The sequence below is a fragment of the Cystoisospora suis genome, assembly GCF_002600585.1.
Source record: "Cystoisospora suis strain Wien I chromosome Unknown contig_5894, whole genome shotgun sequence".
Lineage (NCBI taxonomy): Eukaryota > Apicomplexa > Conoidasida > Eucoccidiorida > Sarcocystidae > Cystoisospora > Cystoisospora suis.
This window is the reverse complement of record NW_027158683.1, coordinates 1-22,724: the sequence shown is the minus strand read 5'-3', so window position 1 is coordinate 22,724 and position 22,724 is coordinate 1. Positions and strand designations below refer to the sequence as shown.

The 22,724-nt window shown below is 55.5% G+C and overlaps 4 protein-coding genes across 4 annotated transcripts; 1 reads left to right on the top strand and 3 right to left on the bottom strand.

Moving 5' to 3' along the window:
* Positions 1-2,077: 2,077 nt before the first annotated feature.
* CSUI_009702 (kelch repeat-containing protein) lies at positions 2,078-13,887 on the bottom strand. The gene is made up of 14 exons (XM_068069813.1): positions 12,215-13,887; positions 11,584-11,755; positions 10,776-11,328; positions 9,967-10,147; positions 8,952-9,056; positions 8,352-8,473; positions 7,838-8,047; positions 7,099-7,256; positions 6,390-6,730; positions 5,581-5,902; positions 4,919-5,042; positions 4,124-4,233; positions 3,291-3,456; positions 2,078-2,782 (listed from the first exon to the last, which is right to left on the bottom strand). The coding sequence occupies exons 1-6, from the start codon at positions 13,478-13,480 to the stop codon at positions 8,450-8,452; spliced, it is 2,301 nt and encodes a 766-aa protein (XP_067918214.1). The 5' UTR covers positions 13,481-13,887; the 3' UTR covers positions 2,078-2,782; positions 3,291-3,456; positions 4,124-4,233; positions 4,919-5,042; positions 5,581-5,902; positions 6,390-6,730; positions 7,099-7,256; positions 7,838-8,047; positions 8,352-8,449.
* A 1,748-nt stretch (positions 13,888-15,635) lies between these two features.
* CSUI_009701 (uncharacterized protein) lies at positions 15,636-17,561 on the bottom strand. The gene has a single exon (XM_068069812.1). The coding sequence runs from the start codon at positions 16,301-16,303 to the stop codon at positions 16,049-16,051; it is 255 nt and encodes an 84-aa protein (XP_067918213.1). The 5' UTR covers positions 16,304-17,561; the 3' UTR covers positions 15,636-16,048.
* Positions 17,562-17,745: 184 nt separating this feature from the next.
* Positions 17,746-21,192, top strand: CSUI_009700 (uncharacterized protein). Its single transcript, XM_068069811.1, has 4 exons — positions 17,746-19,213; positions 19,561-19,787; positions 20,334-20,475; positions 20,723-21,192. Exons 1-4 carry the CDS (start codon positions 18,438-18,440, stop codon positions 20,889-20,891), a joined length of 1,314 nt encoding a protein of 437 aa, XP_067918212.1. The 5' UTR covers positions 17,746-18,437; the 3' UTR covers positions 20,892-21,192.
* Positions 21,193-22,043: 851 nt separating this feature from the next.
* On the bottom strand, positions 22,044-22,724 carry CSUI_009699 (uncharacterized protein). Its single transcript, XM_068069810.1, has one exon. The coding sequence runs from the start codon at positions 22,428-22,430 to the stop codon at positions 22,302-22,304; it is 129 nt and encodes a 42-aa protein (XP_067918211.1). The 5' UTR covers positions 22,431-22,724; the 3' UTR covers positions 22,044-22,301.

Genomic DNA, 22,724 nt, shown 5'->3' with positions numbered 1-22,724 from the left:
GTTGTGCAGCGGGCACTACACCATGCCCCATTTCCTCTCTGAGCTCTGCTGAGGTCGCTCTCGACTGAGTTCTTGTGCGCAGGGTGAAGCAGCAATCCCGGCTAAGGTTATGTTTGCTGAGACATCTGCTCGACTGCTGCTTACTAATCTCCGGGTTGAACATGAAAACATCATCGCGCGTGTGTGCAACGGGGTAGTCCGACGTGCACAATCCTGTTTATAATTCGCTGCACCAGGAGCGTGCCCGGGTGAGCGAGCTTGTTCACTGCGTGCTACTACATCAACCGCTGTGATTCGAATGGGCCAGAGCAGCGATTGCTGTGGTCACGACAAGGTATCTGCCGTGCTGCCGCTGCCTTAGTTAGGATATGCCCTCGCACGATCCCAGGGAGCAACCCATGATTTATCAAGGGCCGCTGTTTTTTGTAGTCGTACCTACAAACTTAGTGGTAAGAAACCCAAGAGCCACCTGGGGACGTCCTACGTCCGCAATGACGTGGAGGACCACGACAGGGCGCTAGTTCCTTGTCCTCGCGCGGTGCCGTGCTAAACGGAGGTCACTCAATGAGTGTCTGCTATGAAGAAGAACCTCTCGTCGTGGAATCCGATCTCGGCGCAACGGCATTGGCATGGGAACGTCCCGCATTGTGCACCGCAAGATTGCCGACCAGAGCTCTTCACGGGAGCGCCCGTGAGCTCACCAAGAAGTGTAGTCGCGGCGGACGCACGCACTTCCCGAATGGAATCCTTCGGAGGGCAAGGTGAGTCAGGGGACATCGCCGCAAGGATAAGTCCGGCTTTACCTTCCTCTATGCACGGATCAGGGTAGACTATCAGGCCGGGACTCGGTCTCGGAACAGCTCCTCCCTAACAGAGCGCCGTAGTGTAGGGAAAAAAAAAAGTCCGGGAATCAGTGAGAATCCGACATTCTTATGCAGCGGATGCTGTGTACCAGAATCAAGTAAGAGACTTTGGCGATGAGAGAGATGTCTGTTGAACAGCGGCCCGTGGGTGTAGCAGAAAGAAGTACGGAATCTCTCGGAACTTGTCTTCGGCAAGGGCAAGCCAAGGGATCCAACAGCGTGGGGGGACGTCGTAGCTCATCTCATTATACCTGCATCCTGTTGTGTTGCTCTCCTATATTTCTCGACCCACTTCGGTTCGTCCAAGGTACTGTAGTGTTGAGTTCCACGTAGCAAGCTACTGATGTCGGGATTAATTCCGCGACAGATGTTAAGAACGCGACTGGTACTTCTGTGGTTGACAACTAAAGCAGTGTGTCGGCCGCGCACTCTCAAAACGTTCAGAAAGCTAGGAAGTTCGGATAACATTCATGCGATTTCATGTGAGCGCACCTTGGAAGCGTAAAGCCTACAAAATACAGCCAAGGAATCGATGTTGGCCAGCAACAGATGACGGTACAGGAAAGCATCACGATTCCTAGCCTGCTTCCTCGGCAGGTACTCCTCACTCCAGCCTACAGCTCCGTTCGCGGCCTAGACGACAGCTGGTCGATATGGGGTTGACCCCGGGGTCGCCAAGGACAAGGCACACAGTTGCGGCTGAAGCACGTGGACGTCTCTTGATGGGGGGAGAGTAAGTCGATTGCGTGGCCTCTCCATCTAGGAATGTAGCCCGTGAGTGCTCTTGCTTCGCGTCCCTCCCTCCTGAACTTGCTCGATCCAGACTGTTAGCAGGTGCACGCCGAATCAGAGTACATACACACGCACATATGCATGCATAGATGTATGTAGATGCAGGTGACACAGAGAGAAGAAGANNTAGCAGGTGCACGCCGAATCAGAATGCTGCGAAGACGGAAACAACTGCTCCCACCGAACATGTAGAGAGCCGCACTAACCTGCGATGCTAGAAACATTGAATAGCCAATCATGGTGTCGGCGTTATGTGCCCCGCCGTGCTCGGCGTTAGTTCGGTAGAACAACGAAACCAGACTCCTACGGGCAGCGTCGGCGTAGCCCGTACTTCGTGTGGCTCCCGGTTCGAGGTACCACGGCGAGTGGAACAGTCACCGAATCTGTGGAGAAGCGTGGAGGTCAGCAGACTCGAAAATCCATCACTGTTTCCTGTCCGAGGCGCCCACCAGAGCTGGACAGCATGATATGTCCACAACGAAGTGATGCACCTTAGGAGCATACGATTTCACGCGCTCAACATGGCTTATACGGAGCATCCAACAACAGCTTTCCACTCGTCGACTCGCATTTTGCTGAGCAACGAATATTTCAGACAGGTCTCGGAGCACTTGCTGAGCAAAGACAAGATCCATGCCCACATCTCTTCCCAAATAGAGTTTCTTCCCGCGAACAATAGCGTACTTCGGTTTGGGGTCCGCGCATCGGCTTGACTTCCTGTGTGCCGGCTGCCCGCCGTCGGTCGGGGATNNCTTGGGAAACCGCCGGACTTGATTTCCCAAGCGCCACGACCCACGATCCCACCGGACTTCTATTGCCTCTGCAGGCTCTTCCACAAACTCTAAAAAACCGATGCCATGTACGTGAAGCATTCCTCCTGTCGTTTTGTTAAGCACCGAAAGTGCAGTACCCCACGCCTTCTTACTGGATGGAAGGAGACCCAGTGAAACACGATCTGCTTTGCCAAGGAGGCACGCAGGCGGTGGCTTCAACGGTTCGGAGGCCTGTCCTGAATAAGAAAAGGACGGCGTCGAAATGCTGCCTTGCACGGTTTGAAAACTATCACAAAGAAACAGCGTGACACGTCCTCTATCTACGTGGTTCATCGAGAGGGCCGTGTCCAGAAACTGCAAAACGTGCACAGCACACAGCGATGAAATCGAAACCCTCATCAATTTCTTAACAAGCTCTGTCTACCGCGCCTTCCGCCTGAAACAGCAGTCAGCATTCTGGCAGCTGCTTCGAAGTGGTTTGACGCACTGAAATCATAACCCGGCAGCCCTCTATGTTTAACCGGCCGAGGAAGTGGCCCAACCGCGTGCCAGCTGCGAGTCCTTCCCGCCAGCATTGCTGCGGATGTGAAGAACTGCGCCGAGCCGCACCAATTCTGACGCCGACGGCCGGAAACGAACACCCTGTCCACTTCTGTACAGATGCAAGAAGTTGCTGGACTAGTGAGTGGCGCCCCTCGAGCGCTAAAACATCAAAAACTGAAAAGCAGTGTTCCCTGTCTCAAGCAAGCCACATCCCCCCTTCTGCCCTATGAATGCTGAGCACTACGACAGCCTTCTCTCTCTGTCTTTCCCCGTGCGTTCTCGAAGTCAAGCATGCGGCATGGTCTGTGAGATCCATTACCTTCAGTGCCTCTGCATTCCAGTCGCACGCGTAGATATGGCACAGCTTGTCGGCTGCGACGTGAACTAAGGCCGCGAGTGTAAAGTACCCGATGCCGCAGAATAGATCCACAACGACCTCAGGAGTTGGGAGTGAGCTGGTGTTGATGAGATTGGCAAAGCGAGCGCTGCACCACGGCGACACACGACAAAAACGAGAAGTGTGTTAAGAACGACTGAACCCTCGCGCTTGCCGTTGGCTTCGCGCCTGTTGCTACGCAGGCCTCCGTCAAAACATGGGTTACAAAAGGAACGAAGTATCTTACGTCCTAGTACCTTTAGGTAACACGAACATCGGACGTCTGACCGAGCATTCTCTGAAACAATGGAATCGGACTCCGCATTACCAGTTGGACTTCTGCATCACACGAGAGAGAGTGAGATGTTGCTCTTTCATAAAGGGCGCCCAAGTGTATGTATGCAGCTGTCCTGCCCTTCCTGCTTGCCGCCCTGCATGCCGTGCCGCTATGAGTGCCGCGTCGTGAGCGACCGCCGAAGAGCCGACTACTGCGCGTCTCGGTCACTGTTAGCGACAGGTGTCGTGTCTGAATAAACGGAACGATTTATTCGCGTTCTTGCGACAACCTTTACACCTGGTAGCACCGCACATAGAGAACTCGAGCAACCCTCCTGTACTTGTATAGAATGCCGGGTCACGTCACCTGAGTGCGCTGACAATGCCCACAGGCAAGCAAACGAGAAGTCCGCGCGGAGTAGTTAGTCAGCCAAGCTCCGCAATAAGTGTTCGTTGATACAGAGAGCATGTGCAGCCAGCTAGTCTCTTGCCGGTCTTACCGCTCTGTACCATTGCCTGAGGCGAACATGCACTTGGTGACGTCGAAATGGTAGACAACTCCGTTTTCCAAGTGATTGACGAGGCCACTGAGGCCGTAAAGCAGCTCAACCTGCAGGCATTAGCCCAGAAAAACAGCCGGTGCGAAGGCAACAAAAATCAATCCGTCACGCCCCAGCACACCCAGATTTTTTCTGAGCGAGAGACGGCAAGTGTGCTTCGGCCCCACTAGTTCGCCGCGGAGCTCTACATGTCGCCACTAGGGATTTGTCACACACTAGGCGCCCGGGTGCTCCGGAGAAGTAAGGCAGAATTCAAGCACTCGCACCGACGACCGTGTCAGTTCGTGCTTCGCTTAGATTTTGCTTTGCCTCTTGTCGACAGATGAGACACAACGAAACAAATTCCCGAGTACACGGGGCACCCCACAAAACTACTCCTAGCACGCCATCGCTTGCAACAGCGTACGGTAGACCCACCACGCAGGCATCCCAAGACCGCAGGCTTGTCTCTCATTGTTGTTTCAAAGACCCCCGCAGTCCCGGAAACGCTGTGGTGACCGAAATCAGGAGGGCACAAATCGCCCCGCACCAGCGGGTGTTCGTCGTATAGTGTACTCTCAGCGAAAGACTACGAGCAATTCAACAAGGTAATGGAGGGACTGTTAGGCACAGCCACAAAACCGAGCCATGGCCCACGCACACGGAAAGCATTACTATAGAAGTGCAGCAAAACCCCGACGGGTATCAATACGCAACTGTTCCGAAGACTCACACAGCCCGCACCGTCTGCCTCACCTGGCTTCTCCTCTCTGGCCCTACAATGCGCGCCTGGACGCCAATCGCCTCCGCCTTCGTTTTCTCAGCGAAAGAAGCCCAAACGGCTTTCTCAAAAGCGCCTGGTGCCTCGCCGTCCGCTATTCTGAAACACAGAAGAGCACGCAGTCTAACATCCAGACTAAGTTCCGTGGAACTCCAAGTCTCTTAACGCGTACAACACGGAAACACGATGCTACATGAGGCACGCCTCTGGGGAACAAAGGGGGCACGGAAAAAGGGAAGCTTCGGGACACCTCAGAATTCGGAGCTCTGCAAGACCACCGGCCGCCGCACCGACGCGCGGCAGCTGTCCCCAGTCCCGGATCACGGATCCCAAGTAGAGCGCGAGGGCCTGGCAGTAGCTCGCACGTGCAAGCCGTTTTTCGACGCTCGCAGGAGTTCTACTGTAATCCAATCAGCTAGTGCGTCGGCGCCGGAAGCCGGAACGGCCTCAAAAAAATCCACACTTTCACACGAAGGTGAGCCATATCAGAGAGCACACTCTTGATCGAAGCCGCCATATCTCAGGTGGTTGTCAGAAGGTGCACTGCCGTGCAGCATTTTCAGGCATCCTCGCTGTCGAAGCGCCCCCTGAAGCCGGAAGCGGAAATTACATTTGAACGAGTCTTGGTGACTTTTACCTTTCAGAATAGGCCCTTAGTCCGTCAAGGCCGCCTGAGGGGAGTAGCAAGACGCCCCCCAAGCGTTCAAATTTCCGAGGAAGCTTCAGCTGAGCAATTATCGCGTCTTCATACGTTTGTTGGTCGCATACGCTTGTGGGCTTGTCTTCATGTTCCCTTTCTGGCGCAAGCACCATCCGACTGAAGAAGGACCCGCCGATTCCAAACTTCCGCGAGGCAGCAAGAATACTCTCTGCCAGAGCTCTGTCCACAGCAGACGAGGGCCTCCGCCAATCCTCGTCTCCAGAATACTCCTGGAACCAGACCCTGTCCGACAAGCAACCTGATGCACAAAGAGCACGCACGCCTCACGCACAATAGGTTCTGTGCAACGCTGCGCATCACAAACACGCGGCCGATCAGGCTAGATTCTTGGCAAGAAGCGCGGCTTTTAGAAAAAAAAACCACAAATGCGGGGTGGGGCCTTGAACCGTGCTGGCGTACTCGGACAGAACGCCATCACGGACAACGACATGCTCCGTACCGCGCGGGCAGACCAGTCTTGTAATCAACACGGATTCATGCCCGCGCCTTGCATGAAGCAAGCGTCGTGTGAAGCTGCGTCTGTGTATGGACGACAGTCTCTGAAAGCTCAAGAGGCACCCGCAGGGCTGCGCGAGACACACTCCCAACCTGTATACTAATCGGAGCAATTCCTGAGTATCAGTTTCGACACGGCAACTTCCAGAGTCCCCTTCCCCGTACTGCACCCCAGACCCTGTTCAGCAACCGCGCTTCATAGAACAACGGGCTTGTCAACTTCTCTTCACCATTTCTGCCGGTGATCTCTTCGACCGCCCCCTTGCGCAGGATGCCACCAAGAACCTCTTCTAAATCAAACGAATGTTTCACCGGAATGGCCATTACAGTGGACGGGACAATGTCAATCTGTTTGCTGGTCAGCGCCGTCCCGGGGGGACCCGCTGCGGCGGCAATGGCTTTCTGCCGTGGAACTGCATCGGAGGACAGACAGGTGATTTTCCTGCTGAAGTCGTAGATGTCCAGACGCTCGAGGGCGCTCTTGAGCAGTTTGACATATGCAGTGTCTCCGACAATGAGCCAGGTGCGAGCGCCGCTCTGGCGACGCTGCGATCGCATGGACTTTTTGCCTCTGAGATCAACAAGCACAGCAGACTGTTTTTCCCCAAGAACTTCAGCTTCTTGTGTGCTGCGCGCTCACACAATGTCACTAGTCATTCTACAACTCTTCAACCAAATGAGGACGACAACTAGTTTGTTTTTTTTGCTGTCGTCACGAGGCGGTGCCTGGTCTACCACGTAACACACCATTTCTTCCATTTCTTCAAGTCATCCCGCCCACACTAAGGATGCTGCGCGGGTTGGAAAACGCGCTCGAGTAAAACAGATGGCCCGCACAGACCTATACGTGATCTACTGAAGTGAGGAGAGAATCGCAGTTGCACGTCGCGCCACTACCGAGAGAAGTACACTGCTATGCTAACCATCGGCTTGGCTAACTTGTGCGTTCGTTGCTCGGCGGCCGGCGTATCGAGCAGAACCTGGTTTCCATCAAAGAGAGCCTGCTGCTCTCTCGCGTCCTGAATGCCCTCCTGTGAACTCATCGGAGCGGAGAAATCGCAACAGCCTCCTCCCCGGTCAGTCAGAGCTGATAGCACCTGGGAACAACACGGGTACGAGAGTCCTACGCGAGTGAGTAACCACCCCCATCAGCGTCACCCGTCAGCGCAGGTGCACCCTGCCAACCGCGCCACAGATCTGTCAGCTGTCAGCTCAGTCAAGCTCAGTGACTGCGGTCCTATCAACGACAGCGCCTTGTCTGCGGACTTTCCTCCCGCATGAAAACTCTAAGTGATTCCGGCAAGTGATCCATGGAAAGAATAGTTTACGTCTGTGAAGTACAAGAAGCGTTTTCTACCTACAGCTTGCTCCCTTGGAAGGTGCGGGGTGCTGTAGAGCATGATATATGGCTGCAACGAGATCCTGACGAGTTGCGTGGCAATAAACCTGCTTGCAAACCCTTGCCTACCTGCTGTTGTAGCATCAAAAAACGTCACCCCCGAGACCAGGAAGATTGTGACGCACTCATGGCGCGACGGATGCTTTTGCTCGGGCGCCTCTGCGACGTGGTATCTCCCTAGCTCGAGGGTCCAGGGGACAACAGGAATGTAACCCGCTCGCGTGCTACTGCCGTGTATCCAGCGAATGCTTGCAACGCGGGATGTGAAGCCGAACTTACTGATGTCTCCTTTTCGTCCTTGGAGATCGACGGAGCAAGCGAGATGCAAATCGGAGGATCCGCGTGAGATCCAAAAGTGAAGCAAATGCCTCCGCCGCCAACGAGATACAGTTTCTCGTCGCGATGTGAGACCGCACCGCCGAAGCGGCACCGCCACGAGGACTCTGCGTTGGGAAGGTCTCCCACGAATTTCCAGCTCATCGAGTCGAGCTGCAAAAACACATCTTGTCAGAAGAAGAAGAAGGGTGGTACGCTGCCTTCCCATCCCCGGCGAGGCGGGAGCTGCCAACAGCGACGGCCAGGTACGCGTCCGCTTGTTGGCCTCCTTGCGGGTACGTCCGAGAGCGCTTTTTCGATGCACGACCACACTTACAGCAGACGTATGAGATCTCTATTCGTCTTCCCGTAATTGCGTGGGAGCGAGTGCCGACCGCCTTTTCTGTAGTTACAAAGTCACGAAAGCCACTAATACGCCCTGACCCCGCTTCGCAAGATCCCGCTGTGGTCAACTAACCTCCAGACGCCAGATATCGTTGGCGGCGCGCGAGCCGTCGCAGCCCCCAACAACCACCACGTATCCTCGCGAGGCGTGCCCGGCTGGGGTCATCTCAGCTACCGGCTCTCTCTTGTCAGCGCCTGGCATAAAAAGAGAAATGTGGGAAAACCTCGGGGACGGCAGCACGCCACAAGTTTCCTTGACGTTTCCGCCTCGTGCAGCGGCCTGCAGGCAAAAAACCATCGTCGAACTGTCAGTGACAGCAGGATACCGATACCGGGCGGCGGACCAGAAGCCCCGGCTTCAAAAGGCGACTGTCAGTGCCCATCTCTTCGGCAAGCCGCCGCCTAAGCGCAGCCCAAGGGCAGAAAAGAAGCTGTTAGATGAGTCTGGGTATTCCAGTCCAAGCTGGATCCTACGGGCGACAAGGCATGCGCCGAACTGGAGCCTCTACCAGCCATGCTTTGGCAGCACCTATGCGTTGTCCCTGCACTTCAGAGTCCTCATCCGGGATCCTGGTCTACTGATGAGTAGCCCACACAGAAAAGGCTAGAAGCAGGATTACTATCACCTGCGTCGACTTCAAAGAAAAAGACCACTTGATATCCTCAAGCTCACCCCGGAGAATCCCGAGACATCGAGCGTGCTCTTCGAGGGCGTACCGTCGGGTGCCGTGACAACCCGCCTCCACGTTGCAGACGCGAGTTCGAAGGTATACAGAACCTAGAAAAAAGAAGGCAGCTCACCAGCCAAACACTCGGACGGACACCTCACTATGTATCTTTCGCAACCGGTTGAGTCCAGAGACAGACAAAGCGACGGCAAGGAGTGTGCACTAGCTCTCTGGGGTAGAAGTGCATGAACGCCTACTTGTCCTCACTCCCTAAGAACCTGGGATCGACTCTGCAGTTACACACCCAAATGCTCTTCCACAGATTCTCCTAGCTGTCGAAGGTGCAGCTGCTTGCAGATAACAACCCCGCGCATGTTCAAAGAAGTGTATCCGCTGCTCCGCGGTAGCTGCCCCCCCGCGGGTTCTGAAGGATCGGTGCGTGAGACGATGCTGCAGGACCACTTCACCAGCAGGTTCGGCAGCGAGAAAATGACTGGTTGCACGACTGCGCAAGCTGCCCTCCACCGAACGGCGACCGCGACAGTCAGCATGGCCCATTCACGCTGGTCCTGACAGCTACAGAAGGAAACTGTCTCCTTACAGGCACACAGTAAGCACACCCCTCACCTGAAGCCACTTGGGCCCTGGTAACGTTTCGAATGTGACTCGCAGAGAGGGTTTGCCCGAACAGTAACAGAGGCTCATTCGCCTCCGACCCGTGTATGCAAACTGAGCAAGAGACCGGCACTTTCGCGAAACGCACAACCACCCATACTGCAGCCAACGCTCTACCTGTCTGCCCGCATCCTCTTCCTCCCGGCAACCGACGGGAAGGGATACAAAGACAAGAAGCAGCCATGGATGATTGTGTCCAAGGAATGACCTGAGTTTTTCGGCAGAGTGACGAACCACGAAGTCGTACCGATGTCGCAGAAGAGGGTCCAGGACTAAATCGCAAGCTGCCTTTCGCATTAGAAAAAACTGCTATAGCAGGAGCGGCACAGCAACCGCCTTTCTTACCTGAAGACTCACTGGGTCACCTGAAGTGGCGTCATTCTGTGACACACCCCCAAACAAGTAGAGGTGTGTCGAAGAAGAAACCATGGACAACGAATGCAGGGAAGGAGGAGCGTCGTCACCCTGCCTTGGAATCAGCGTCCATCGTCCAACAGCTCTTAAGGGTCTCGATGACCCTTTCGGCCTGAAGTTTTGCCGTTCACGATTCGGCAAGCAGCAACGCAAATCACACTCAACTCATATCAGTAGATGCTGTTAAAGCAGTTTGTCTGGGTGTATGTCCTCTACGCTGGGTGGCCTGGCTGTGTGTTCAGAATTGTAATAGCCTACTAACGCGCATGAAATCGAGTACCTGGGAACTGCTGAAAGAGCTCCTCTCCAGAGCTGCAAAAAACCTCAAAGAACGGGTGCTGCACGCGTCATTGAGAGCCACAGACAGTGCTCGATACTCGGGCAGGGTGTTCGTTATCAGCTTAAACACAATCACACGGTGGGTGTAGTGCCGGAGCGCCTTTTCGAAAGACCAGTGCTCCCCGCCATCCTGGGCTGTCTGATACTACGGTACATTACATTGGAGCGTCTTGTACGCTCTTAGTACCCCCTGAGCACGACAAGCGGCAACCAGACAACGGAACGACCCTGAGCCAGGACCTCTCGTGCAACGCGCTGTTGGACTGGACGGAGCCGCAGAACCTCGTAGGTGGACGTTGTTGCGTGAGCCGAACTTCAGGGGAATGGCAGACGGCCACTTTGATAAGTACATATACGAGACAGCGGAAAGCCCCTCAAACGCGCTGGTAAGCCGCACTTACACGTCAACTGTCAGCGTCAGACGCCACAGATCCCCGAGTATATAATCAGAAATCGGCTGCGCACCATTCACACCTCCATAAACCCAAACATGGGCCAGTCCACGGAGGCCGTTTGCGACGTTTGTCCAGCTGGTGGACTCGACACACGCTGCGTGCCGCCAGCGGCCTTTCGGTCTTGTGTTCAGCTCAGGAGCATGGAAAGATTTTTCCGCTGCTGAAGACGAGAGGGAAGACCCAGCAGTGCATCCCATGGAACTCATGGAGCTCTGCCAGGAGATAGTCCCTTCACCAGAAAAACCGTGTCCCCCGAGTTCCCCGTGTCGGAGTGCATCTCCATTGCAGGGTGAAGAGGTCCGTGAACTTCTCTTTTCTTGGTCGTCGCTGCACAAACCTAGGTGTGTATCCGAAAATAGTACAGGGATCCACCGCCACGTCGTGGTGTCCACGACCCAACAGTCGGAACAGGCGTCTCCAGGCCCTCGGCGCCCAAAAAGTAAGAGGAGGAAACCCGCACCCAGAGAAAGAAGGGAACTCCAGACACGGGAACCGGGGCCTGACGCAGATATAGCACAGAAAGGACTTATGAACAGGATAAAGTCTTCCTTGAGCGGGGGAATGTGATGTTTGTGCTTACAGGTTTACACTCTTGACAAGAACGCACCAACTACGCCACGCCTGTTACGCATGCGCGCTATGTAGGCCAGTTTTCACCTCGTTCGTGGAGGGCTCAAAGTGCAAGACTGGTTGTGAAAGCATTCCGATCATCGATGCTTCTAGGCAGCGTCTGGTATCGGCGTATGAGACTAACCGTCTGGAGGGCTGCAAGCACGCCTCTCGTCCCACCGCGACGTTTCCAAATTGTAGACTAAGAGCGAATCTGAGCGCCTGCTGCGAGAAAAGCCTCCAAAGACGCACAGGTGCGGATACTCAAGTGCGCAGGCACAGCCCCAGAGGTGAAGTTGCCGTCGGTCAAGTAGCCCCTGCAACACCACACCAGAGAGAACAACAGGAGAACAAAGAAAGGGGAGCTCCTTGTTAGCGGGCAACAACCGACGCGGAGCCACTCAGTGCTCCACTGGACTGCTAGGGCAAAGGTGAACGGAACCTAAGGTGCTGTACGAGGCCCTGTGGCTGAGCGGTGCGCGCAAAGGGTGTGGGTCTCGGATGTGCAGCACGAGCTCCAGCCGCGCCGTTCTTCCTAGACCTCCCGCTACAGCCGCCTCTGTCGTCTAGTGCAAGGCCACTGTTCGTATCGAAACAAAAAACCGTTACCCGTGAGACGTGAGACGTGTCGCCCGGTGAAAGCGCGGCGGTTCGCAAGAAAAGCAGAAGAGCGAACTAGAAAGACAGCTCTGGACACTCCACGAAAACTAAACTCGGAAACCTCAATTGCATGGCCGCTACAGCGCTTGGATAGGTGAGCGGAATCAGGAGCTGACCGAAACTCCGAGCTGGCGACAGGAGACAGATACGCAGCTGCTTCGCTCTGCACCTGGGTGAGACCTTGAAGGATCTGTTGAGCAAACAGGGCTCGCACTTGAAGCTGGTCCAAAATGAAGTGAGTCTGCCAGGGGGGCCGCAACCTCTGATGCCGAGGAATCATCGATGAGACCTGGCTTCGTTGTCTTGGTCGTTTTGCGCCGATGACGTCGGTTCTTCACGAGTGAAATGACACCAACTCTCTCGGCCCCTTTGGCCCTGCCATTTGGCTCCGCCTCCGGCCCACACTCGTCGGCAAGCTTCCGCAGTGCCTCGTGCAGCCGAGAAATCTGCTCTAGATTCAACTGCAACTTCGCATTGCAAACCTGCAGCAAAAGCTCCAGGTATTCCGGCGTAACCAATAGTACAGTGGATACCACCGCAGCGTCGGCTGCAATCGTCGCCGCTGATTCAGCTGTTCTTATGCTGGGCGAACCAGAAGGTACCGCAATAGGGACTTCAAGTCTCTGACTCCCCCGCAAAGCCACAATGTAGCGTTTGGGGCCCGCCGAGCTGATGCCCGAGTGTTTCAGCCCTGATGTGAGAGCGGCGGCAAGAAGTGCCCTTGCACTGGATAGGTCCACACACTCCACGTGAATCACGAAAGGCTCGAACTTCAAGTCGATCAGGGGCTGATCAACGAGTGCGCGTGGCGCAGGCAACACTTGCCTTGCAGGCGGGACGGCTGGCACAGAGAGTGAGAGGTGGGAGCGCTCATCTCGTGATGCGTCGCCTCCTGGCGTAGTCAGGGCCAAATCCTTTCGGACTTGGTAGTGGGGTCGACCGGACTTAATCCGGTCCACGATGGTCCTCGCCGCTTCCGAAACGTCAACAGTGGAGTGGCTCGCATACACAATTTTCCCACCCTTCTTGGTGTTGGAGCCGGAACGTCTGTCCCCTTGCTGGAAAACTGTAAGCCGGCCGCTGCAGGAGCTCGTGGTAACGAACGCGGGGCTGGTGTTTATGAGACCGCACACGGCGATGAGGTCTCTGTCAATGCAACCCTTGAGCGACTTATCTGGCTTACAGCCTGGCTCCTGTAACGGTGACTCCGTCCCACCGCCACTGAATAGCGGTCGCACCTCTGAACGAGGAGTGGGGAGGGGACGGGCGACAACATCATCTGGGTTACAATCACCTGGAGCTGGCCATGCCTCGCCGTTCTCACACGGTGATGCGGCGAGGCCCGCCAAGATCTGCTTTTTCCTTGACAAGAAGACCGCCATGCAGACAGCTTACAGTCACGCTGCTCCTGCTTTCCGTCGCAGGGTGAGAAAAGGGATTGAATGAGTGGGAAGGTACACACTTGCTGCTTGAGCGCTGGCTCGGGGCCTAAGCTACCATAGCCTTCCCCGAAAGAGCGAAGCTGTCGTGGGGCTGCATGCAATTCAGGCAGGGTGCATGCGACCAAAATCAGAAAAAATCCCGCGAAACTGTTTGCGAGCCTAAGAGACAGGGCCCGTCCCTCCCAGCGAACATATACTTGCGTCGGCGCAGCAATACGGTTCGTACGTACAACCATCGATTATGTCCCTCACTGCATTCAGGTGGCGTGGTGAATTTTGTACATGCCCTTCTTTTTCTGCGCCGGTCGATGACCTGCAACCAGCTCATCACACATGGACGCCTAAACCCCGGAGAACTGGCTGGACAATACATTCCCACTACTTGGTGTCCACATCCTCTCGCCCTCTGGAGGCACCTGGGGCTTCCGGAGAGAAAAACGCTATGCTCAGCGAAAACGAGTGCTAGAGGGATGTTGCCATCCGACCGTGTACAGACAGTCACTTGTAGGACTTGTCCTGCCCTCTACGGAGAACCTAGGTGCGCATCTACCTATTCATCTAACCGCAGCGAAGTTTCGAAGACCGCGCATGTCAAGTTTGCAACAGTATGTGAAGGAGAAGGACCCGGGTCTCGTGATGTTGGTCCGAGTATATTGAAAGCCGTACATGGCTAGCAGAATAACAGACATACTCCAGATACGCAAGTACCGACAACGCTCTGTCCCGGCATGCCGCTATCCCCTTGTTTGAAACGGCCGCTAGCCAGACGTGGATCCGGTTCACTTTGTTGAATTGAAGAACTTTCGAATCTGCGGGACGGCTTCGTTCAAGTGACGCCAGGCTGGACACGTGTCCGTGTGAAGTGCACCAGACTCCAACTCTATGCTCCTGACCCAAGCAGTTTGTTTACCTGCACTGGACGGGCATCCTGTCTGCTTCAGCATGAAGTAAGAGCGAAAGGGGGCTCCGTCAATGATGTACGGGGTCCCTTCTGTTTGTCTATGCCAGTGACGCGGTATATATTGCTGAAGTTCCGCCATGCGCTCCTCCGAGACGACAACTAGACGTCTTGTCACCAGGAAAGCCTTCGGAACCACCTCCCTTCCCCGGAGTGTTTGCTCACAGTTTCAATCCCGCATAAGTGTCAGCGTTCCAAGCAGTAATTCGAGGAGCAATGAAAACGTGCTGAGCGACGGCGCTTTCCTTGTGCCGTGTATCGTACAGGCCTCGGAACTGCTCGGCCCCCACTACTAGGGCGCTGGACCTGCATGACAGTTGATCCGGAAAAGCCGGCACTCCATGGCACGGCGCCGGATGCAGTACACGCCGCTTCAGGAGCACAGCAACGCGCAGGCGCTGGCTTCGCATAGTCTCACCACACGAGACACGGCGCTGGCACCAGAGCAATCATGTCTCCGGGTCAGCGTCAGAAACGGTAGAGCGCGGAGCAGCTCGACTTTCCAAAAGGGGGCGGTTGCGAACTTGAAAACAAGTTGCGTACTGAGTGGCATGTCCTCAGCACGCGATTCAGGGCTTCTGAGTTAAGCAAGTGCCGCCGAGGGGGCAGCCCGTGAAGGCACGCCGCAACAAAATGAAGGCCCGTGTGCTTAGCCGTGCAGACCGTCCTTGACTGTTTGAGTGTTTCTTTGGGTATTTACCTGAACCGGCTGAACTGCAGAAAAGCCCTTTGTTACGCATCTGCTGGGCATGACGGGAGCGCAGTCTACTGCCGCGCGTAGTTGTGCCCCGGCTAGACAGCCGTTGCGCGAAAAATATGCGGAGAGCAACTCCCAATAAGATCAGCCAGCAGTCTGCGCAGTGAAGGGGTGAAAAGGATTTTGCATACACAAGAGTATTAGTTCGTTCCCTTGTCCAAGAAAAAGAAGAGTGCGCTTGACAGACGTGACTAGACGCTCCTCTCGCTCCTAGCTCGGAGGTCCTAGAAGAGACACCGACGGCTCCGATTTGTTTCCACAAAAGTGGATCTCCGCAGGTAACTCAAAATGCCTTACAGATCCCGCAAGTTGCGAAGAGGTGAGCCGCTGAGCTGTGGTGCACGAGGAAAGATGGTGCTCGTTGCGACAGGCGCGGCATCGAGTGTCGGAAGCTCGAGCGAGTGTACTGACACTGCACCAGCCCGGGGACGGCCGAGACATGTGGTCTCTCTAGATATGCTGCTTCGCGCCCCGCGGTACACGGTACGACCAACCCATGGCCAACACAGCGCACGTATAGTTCTTTTGCCGAAGCTGCTCGAGCATGGAAAGCGTCAGCGGGGAGCACAAAGCGGGGAGGAATGGCGGCGGTGTCGTGCTTTCTGATATTTCTCGGGAGATTCAGACAATCAGAGACGAAATGAGACAGATTGCACAGGTAATCAGAGAAACATGGCACGAGCTGTTCTGAACGATCCTTGTTACGCTTCGCAGGCAGTACAGCATATATCGGCGCTACTGTGTTCCGGACGAGTGCGTCCGATTCACGGGCTTTGCCCTTCCCCCTCCGGCATCACTCCTGTCGTGGTGCAGAAAACCGATTCGAGTCTTCTCTACCCGAGGCCCCTGTCTGGGGCATTGCAAAGCTTACGCAAGTCTCGCAGCAGGCCTGTGCTAAATCGTTTTCCGGAATCGGCGGCGGCACATTCTGGCAGAGGAACAGCAACGCATGAGGCCTCACGGGCCCGCAAGCACCCGACAAGAGACGTGGCCGCCCCTCCACAAACGCCTGCACTTCACCGTTGGGCAGTTTCCCCGCCCAAGTCATCCGCAGATGTGCCTGCGTCGCCTACTGCGACAACGCCACTTTCCTGCCTGCCTCCAACACTTCTACAGTCGAAAAAGCGGTACGCAGGCGCAGCGTGTTCAGATGTTTGTGCGTCCTTGGGCGTGATGCTCGCCTCTCAGCACATGCACACACGGCCCCGATTACGCGGCTTCGGGGCTGGTCAGTAATAGCAACCCCGTCCGAGAGCTAACGACTGAGTCAAAGACGCCGGAGCTTCTGATGCTGTGCAGTGAAGCTCATTCTAGAGCCTGCGCGACAGATACACCCGATTCCCGAGTTTTGGCACGCGGGTGGTCTCCCGAGCGGAAGCGGCGACATCAACCGGAGCCAGCCAGCCCACGAGCAGCTGTTGGAATATGCGTAAGCACAGAACTGTACACCCCCGAGAGACGTCGCGATCATACCTTCCATTCCCTGGACTCAGCTTCCATCTCAGAGGATGTCTCCTACTACAGCATGGCCACCGCATTCACATGAGGCGGAGACCAGGGCTGTGCCCGGCCAGAACAACGCGAATTCTCCTGCATTCTCTAGGGGCTTTCCGCAGGACGACACAACAGCAGACATATGTAATCTGGTAAGAGCCCTTCGTGTCGAGGGTCTGCGTAGAAATGGCCAAAACACTGTGGGTCTTGCAGTGCCTCATGCCAAAGAGTGATTCGCTGCATCCCGGACCACCTACACTGTACACCCTTTCCTGCGGTGGGTAGCTTAGCTGTCGCGTCTGGTGTGCCACAGAGTAATTTCTGAGTAATGCAGGCCACGAGTTTCACCTGGCTTGGTAAGCAGATCAAATTCTAGCCACCTCGTTCCGCGCGCAAACTGCAAACCCCACACAGCATCTGTGAGTGCTTGATCCGAAGGGAGTGCAGGAAGGATTGCCCGTTATGCATGAAAGCTGTTGAACAACACGAGGCGAAGGCTATCATCGCCGCGGCAAAGGCGTCGAGAAAGCAGAAGTCGGATCACCAAAGGAGGCTTGCTGAGGCATTGTCAAAGGCGCTGAATTCATGCTCATGACAGCATCTGTTTCTTTGACTTACCAGAACTGTGTCCTAGCTTCTGGGTGTGTCGTTTGACGCTGTCGATAAAGAAAGTCCACCGCTTGGCACACTTTTCTGAGAATCTACACGGCAGGGCTTCACTGGTAATTATACGTGCTGTGGCACTTTGCGCAATGGCGACGATTCGGAACCACATGTTCTTGCCCCTTGTAACCCTGACTGCCCGGGGACTGCAAAAAGGCGTGCTTGTAATGCTCCTAGCACTAATTCGGAAGCACTGGTCATAAGACACCCGAGAATATATACTCGTGTCGGCGTGCAGACCGTCGGCCGGAGCCCAGGTACAGCACACGGCGCGTACACCGCGCAACTGACGTGCGGTAGACCCTTGTTGGGTAGTGGCTGAAAGAGACATGCACTGACACCACTTCAGCGGTGACACTTCCAATCAAAAGCGAGGCTAATGCTGAGATGAGCGCCCTCCAGTTCGGCACTTTGTTGTTTCTTGGTTCCTCGGAGTTTCGCACACCTGATGACAGCTTGTCCTGTGTTTCTGTCGGACCCTGTAAATTTCCAACGACTTTTCCCCGACGGCTGCGTTTTAGTTCGATACGGACATCTACCAGGTGGACAGGAGACTTGATTGCAGAAATCCGGGTTACCACCCAGATTCGATGGATTTTCTGTCGGAGTGAACGGTCTCGGTCTTTGTTAGTAGATTCACTTTTCCTGTGGTTCTAAGTCTCACGGTTCTGTCCGCTGTGCATGCGAGCTGAAGGTCCGGCGAGGAAGCATACAGCACTGTTAAGGGGCCCAGTGTACAGGATTTTGTTTGCTTTTGGCGGCACGAACGTGGTTCAGCAGATCCGCCGTTCTCAGTGTTACGCGCGAGGAGCGAGTGGCCCGGCGCTGCAGTCTGGAAGCTTGCATTTTCTCGGCGGTACAGATCGCTTGGCATTCTGCTGCCTTGTAGTCTGCCAAATACCGGCTGGTTGGTCTCGCCGCGTGCGGGCGTATCTAAGACTTCTCATCTACGTGCACCGTTGACAATTCCTAGAGCCAACCTGTTCTGGCCACCGTGATCGGTTCACAAACAGGTCACTGGCAACATGTTTCCGCGCGAGGGCGCGTCCGTGTTCGATGAGACTCAACCATTTTTTGCTGGGACACAATGGGATCATCAGTCGAGAGAGAGTTGTCTGGCCCAGGGGGAAAACATGAAGGCTTCCGTCGCTGCCAACAACGGGCCACGTGACTTCTCTGGCTTCGTGGACAGCGACTTGAAGGTCTCCTCGCCCGCTGAGTCGAAGCCTGCCCAAAGGCGGACGACGACTGCGGGGCCGCAGAGTCCCCGTACACCCGGGGATCCAGCGGCGAGGTCGGCTTCCTTCGATCAATCGGCGATGGCGGAGGGTGCTTGCGTAGCAGGAGACCCCGATGTTCGCAGCCGGACGGCTCCAGACCCAGCGGTATGTGATGAAAGATGTAGTGTCTCAGCTCCTGAGTTCGGGAATTCTCGGCACTCAACTCAGCACAACGGCGACGACTCCGGAGCGGCTCCCAGGACCTCTCCGCTTGGCTCTCCTCGTCAGTGCCGACCGTACGAAGATGTCCATGTGCAACCACGGAACGGCTACCCGCAGGCCTCAAGCGTCACCCAGTACGGTCGTGGTTCTCGGGACTCCGCAGATCGCGACGGATTTTTCCACGACATGAGGGACGATGTTGCCACAGGAGGGTCACAAGGTTACCCTCCCGTGACTGGAACGGCTCGGGTTCCGGCCGCGGATGAATTTTGTGTTCTTGCTCGGATGAGCAGAACCACTGAAGCCATGGAACAGCAGCTGGAACATCAGGCATCTCAGATTCGGAACCTTACCAGTATGTAAGGCAGCACGCGCGGACAATAGTGCACGATCTGCGTGGGCCGAAGATGCGCTTACCCGGGAATATTTTCGAAAGACATTGCGCCAGCCCTTCGTTGGCAAGGCGGTGTCCCTTTCTTTGAAGCTGAAGGCTTGTGACGTACGGAGGGTGGGGAGACCGCGGGGTGTGCACGCTGCCTGTAGTGCTGAGAGCTTCCGCACTGTAGTCGGTAGTCACCCAGTCGCCTTCTTCCGCCTACGGCACTAGGCAGGGTACCACAGTACTGGGACGCGGACTGCTGCGATTCTCTGATCATGCACGCATGATTCACAGATTTTCCCCCTCAGTTGTGGAACTCGTGTTCAGGGTGGCGGAGCTCTCTCGGAAACTCGACGTGATTCAGGACGCACTGCAGTCGGGTCGGACACCGGCGTCGAGCCGCTCTCCAGCGGTCACGAGTCGCGAGGTCAAGGCGGAGACAGCGGGTTTTGCCAGGGGCCGCATGGTACCTCCTCCTCTCCCGCGTGAAAAATCGCTAGATTCTTCGGTTGCCCTTACGGCGGCTCGGCCAGCTCGCTACAACGGCGGCGACGGTATGTTGTCCTTAGTTCGAATATGCAGTGAAGAGTGCTACGTGTGTTTGTCGTGCGATTTTGCAATTTCAAGCCGGGGTCCGTAGCAAAGGACAGTTTTTCGGACTTTGAGGAGACACTTGCGTTCCCACAAGTGATTGAGCTGGCTTCCACTCTCGAGGCCAGGCAGCCCGACATTGTTACGTGAAGCTCCAGGTGGCGGTATCTGCTGTTGCCCACAAAGCCTTCTGTGGTCAGCTTTGACGGTCAGATGAACACAGTTCCGTGGCGGTAAATCGGGCCTAGGTGTGAAGAACCTCGGGGTGGGCTTGCTGTAGCCGGAGCGCGAACACCGGTAAAATCAGTGACCGTGTGTCTGTCGTGGTCGTCCTGCTTTCCTGGAGGTTGACCGCAGTGCATTTACCGAATCTATATTGGGCGCTAGACTTCTCCCCTTGTAGTGCCCCGATTTTGTTAGATGGAGGGTGCTTGCGTGCTTCAGTGTGCGTACATCTGAGCAAGCGTGAACATATCTGCAGCGGCTGCTGGATCTGTCTTGGCTTCCAGACAGGTACGCCCCGCACTCACTCGGCGCTCAGCGGGCAGCGGAGGCTGAGGTGCTTGAACGGAAGCGACAAGAAGAGCTGAGGGAAGCCGAAAGGAGGAAGGAGGAGGAAAGAAAACGCAAGGAAGAAGAGGAACGAAAAAGGTGAGACGAGTAAATTTCTCTACGCACGTAAGACGATGCCCGAGGAGCCGCGCCCACCAGCTGTGCTCGGGGTCCTACCGCCAGAGTCACGATATTGTCACTGTTACTACCCGGGACAAGCGGGGCGGACGGTCACGGCCGTGTTCCCGGGGCAATACTTACGAAGGCGTTCAGCAGTGTATATGTTGGTAGTTGCCCGGCTGAATACGTATTTCGAATGTTAGGATGGTGGAACCATTGCGTGCAGGCAGGAAGAGGCAGCCCGCCGTGCGGCGGAGGAACAGCGAAGGCGAGAGGAACTTGATGCGAAAAGAAGGAATATTATGAGCAGCTTGATCAGTAGTTCGGCCGGCGCCAGTTCGCTCTTCGGCGATGAGAGCGGGCCTTCTAATAAAAGGAATCTTTTTGACGACTAGCGGCGCGCGCTCTTGGAGAGAACCCTTGGACACGTGGTTGGGGCAGGGCCCCCTTTTTCTTTTCGGTCGGTGCGAAGTTTTGCCTCTGGTTGTAATCGTCCGCTGCAATATTAGCCGGTCTGGACTGTCAGTGATCACAGCGCGTCCGGGAGCACTACGCTTTCCGGACTGTGCTCAGATCCGGGGTGGGGTAATTGTCACGTGTGTCCGCCCCAGACCGAAGTGGGGTTACAGGGAGAGAGCACCGCCTCGGGGACGGAAAAGCGAGTCCGTCCTCATCTCGCGGCGGGCGAGACAGACACAGCGAGTGAAGTTCATGTCAACCGCCACAGGCCTTTCTCGGTTGCCCCTCGTCAGGTATGGCAACGGATACAGAACAATGAATTCCGTTGTTCCCTGGTAAGCACCCAGACCGCCGGCGGGCTGTCTTACGTGATCTATGCGGCACTGGCAACTAAGGCTTCCATCTGAACATAGTGTACCGGGTGGCCACCTCAGAGTGTACGTGATCACTTGCCGGATGATGCTGCCGGAGACACTGAAGTTCACAAGAGCGTCATCTAAGAACCCTTTACCGTGTTTCTACAGCTGGTACCAACCGGGACCAAATATTCTTTGCGCTCCTGGGTGCCGAACAGCTGCCGCAGCACCACACTGTTGAGGGAGCGGGGACTAGGGCTAGGGCCGTCAAACGTATATTTGGTCCTGCCCATCGCCAGGATGGCAGCTCTCCACCCCGGCCTCTTGTTCGTAGGACTAGGCTTTAGTCGACTGGCCACTTCGCAGGCTGCAGCGAAAAACTCTACAACGGTGCTCGGACTAACGAACTGGTACAGCAGCAACATCGTTCCTACGTCTCAGTGAATACCGGCCAATTCTATGCAGGGTGACTGAGACAGAATCTGGTACGTACTAGCACGAGACGATCTCTTTACCCGACGGCTACTGGTGCCCAAATAAACGTACGGCGATGCGATGCGACACTCCTCCGTGCGGACGCACTCAAGCTTTGTCCCACTGGCATTTCGTCGGTTCGCGCCTGTACGGCTCACACGACCTGAACCGGTACGTGGAAACCAGACTGTCCGCGCTGCCCTATGCAGAATGCTAAACATCGAAGTAGAACTCCTGAGAGCATGACCACAGTTATGAGGACTCAGTTCACACGGTTACGAAGGCTATCCGCCGGAGCTGCTTTGCACGCCACAATGTCGTGTCCATTCTCCATCACCCCAGGATGACTACAGCTGTCTGAGGCAGAAAAATAGTACATCAGCCGGTAACAGGCCGACTCACGACCCAATGGACAAGCGCCACACGTTCCAAACGAGGCATAACAGTCAATATCCGTTCTTCTCTGGTGGAAGGGCGCGTGCCACCTCTCTTAAGTGGCGCCCCCACGACAGCGGTTCACTCGCGCGACACCCACACCGAAAAATAGGAAGGGGAAAAATCCTTTTCGTTGTATTTGTACGACGCAGAGGACATACTGTGACACTCGATCAAGCAGCACCACGACACGCACCCCTGTTTACGCATGCTAGCCTCCAGCTTTAAAACAATGTGCTAACATACGGTCGATTTCGCTCCTTATCGACTGTAGCTCAGCACCTTTGTTCAGCGCAATCGAGCGTCTCCCCAGCAGTAATGCATCGGATGCCGGATATGAACCATCACAAGTCGCTCTTGGTGCAAACGGTACTAGATAAAACCCAGACGGCCGCCTAGTTCTGAAGGAGAAAAGAGCGCGGAGACGCGTTCCCGACGGAACCAGCGGCTCGCGACCCTACTACTTCTGGATAAACTGTGGGCACGTTGGAACAGACGCAACAC

What these genes read in the sequence shown, in the direction of transcription:
- CSUI_009700 (XM_068069811.1), top strand. Translation starts at nt 18,438, where the DNA reads ATGTTTCCGCGCGAGGGCGCGTCCGTGTTCGATGAGACTCAACCATTT. An exon ending in ATTCGGAACCTTACCAGTAT is followed by an intron (nt 19,214 to 19,560) that starts GTAAGGCAGCAC and finishes ACTCGTGTTCAG; the next exon opens with GGTGGCGGAGCTCTCTCGGA. An exon ending in GAAGAAGAGGAACGAAAAAG is followed by an intron (nt 20,476 to 20,722) that starts GTGAGACGAGTA and finishes CATTGCGTGCAG; the next exon opens with GCAGGAAGAGGCAGCCCGCC.
- CSUI_009701 (XM_068069812.1), bottom strand. Translation starts at nt 16,303, where the DNA reads ATGACTTGGGCGGGGAAACTGCCCAACGGTGAAGTGCAGGCGTTTGTG.
- CSUI_009702 (XM_068069813.1), bottom strand. Translation starts at nt 13,480, where the DNA reads ATGGCGGTCTTCTTGTCAAGGAAAAAGCAGATCTTGGCGGGCCTCGCC. An exon ending in GTCGCCAGCTCGGAGTTTCG is followed by an intron (nt 11,756 to 12,214) that starts GTCAGCTCCTGA and finishes GTGGTGTTGCAG; the next exon opens with GGGCTACTTGACCGACGGCA. An exon ending in TGCTTGCAGCCCTCCAGACG is followed by an intron (nt 11,329 to 11,583) that starts GTTAGTCTCATA and finishes TATCTGCGTCAG; the next exon opens with GCCCCGGTTCCCGTGTCTGG.
- CSUI_009699 (XM_068069810.1), bottom strand. Translation starts at nt 22,430, where the DNA reads ATGCGTAAACAGGGGTGCGTGTCGTGGTGCTGCTTGATCGAGTGTCAC.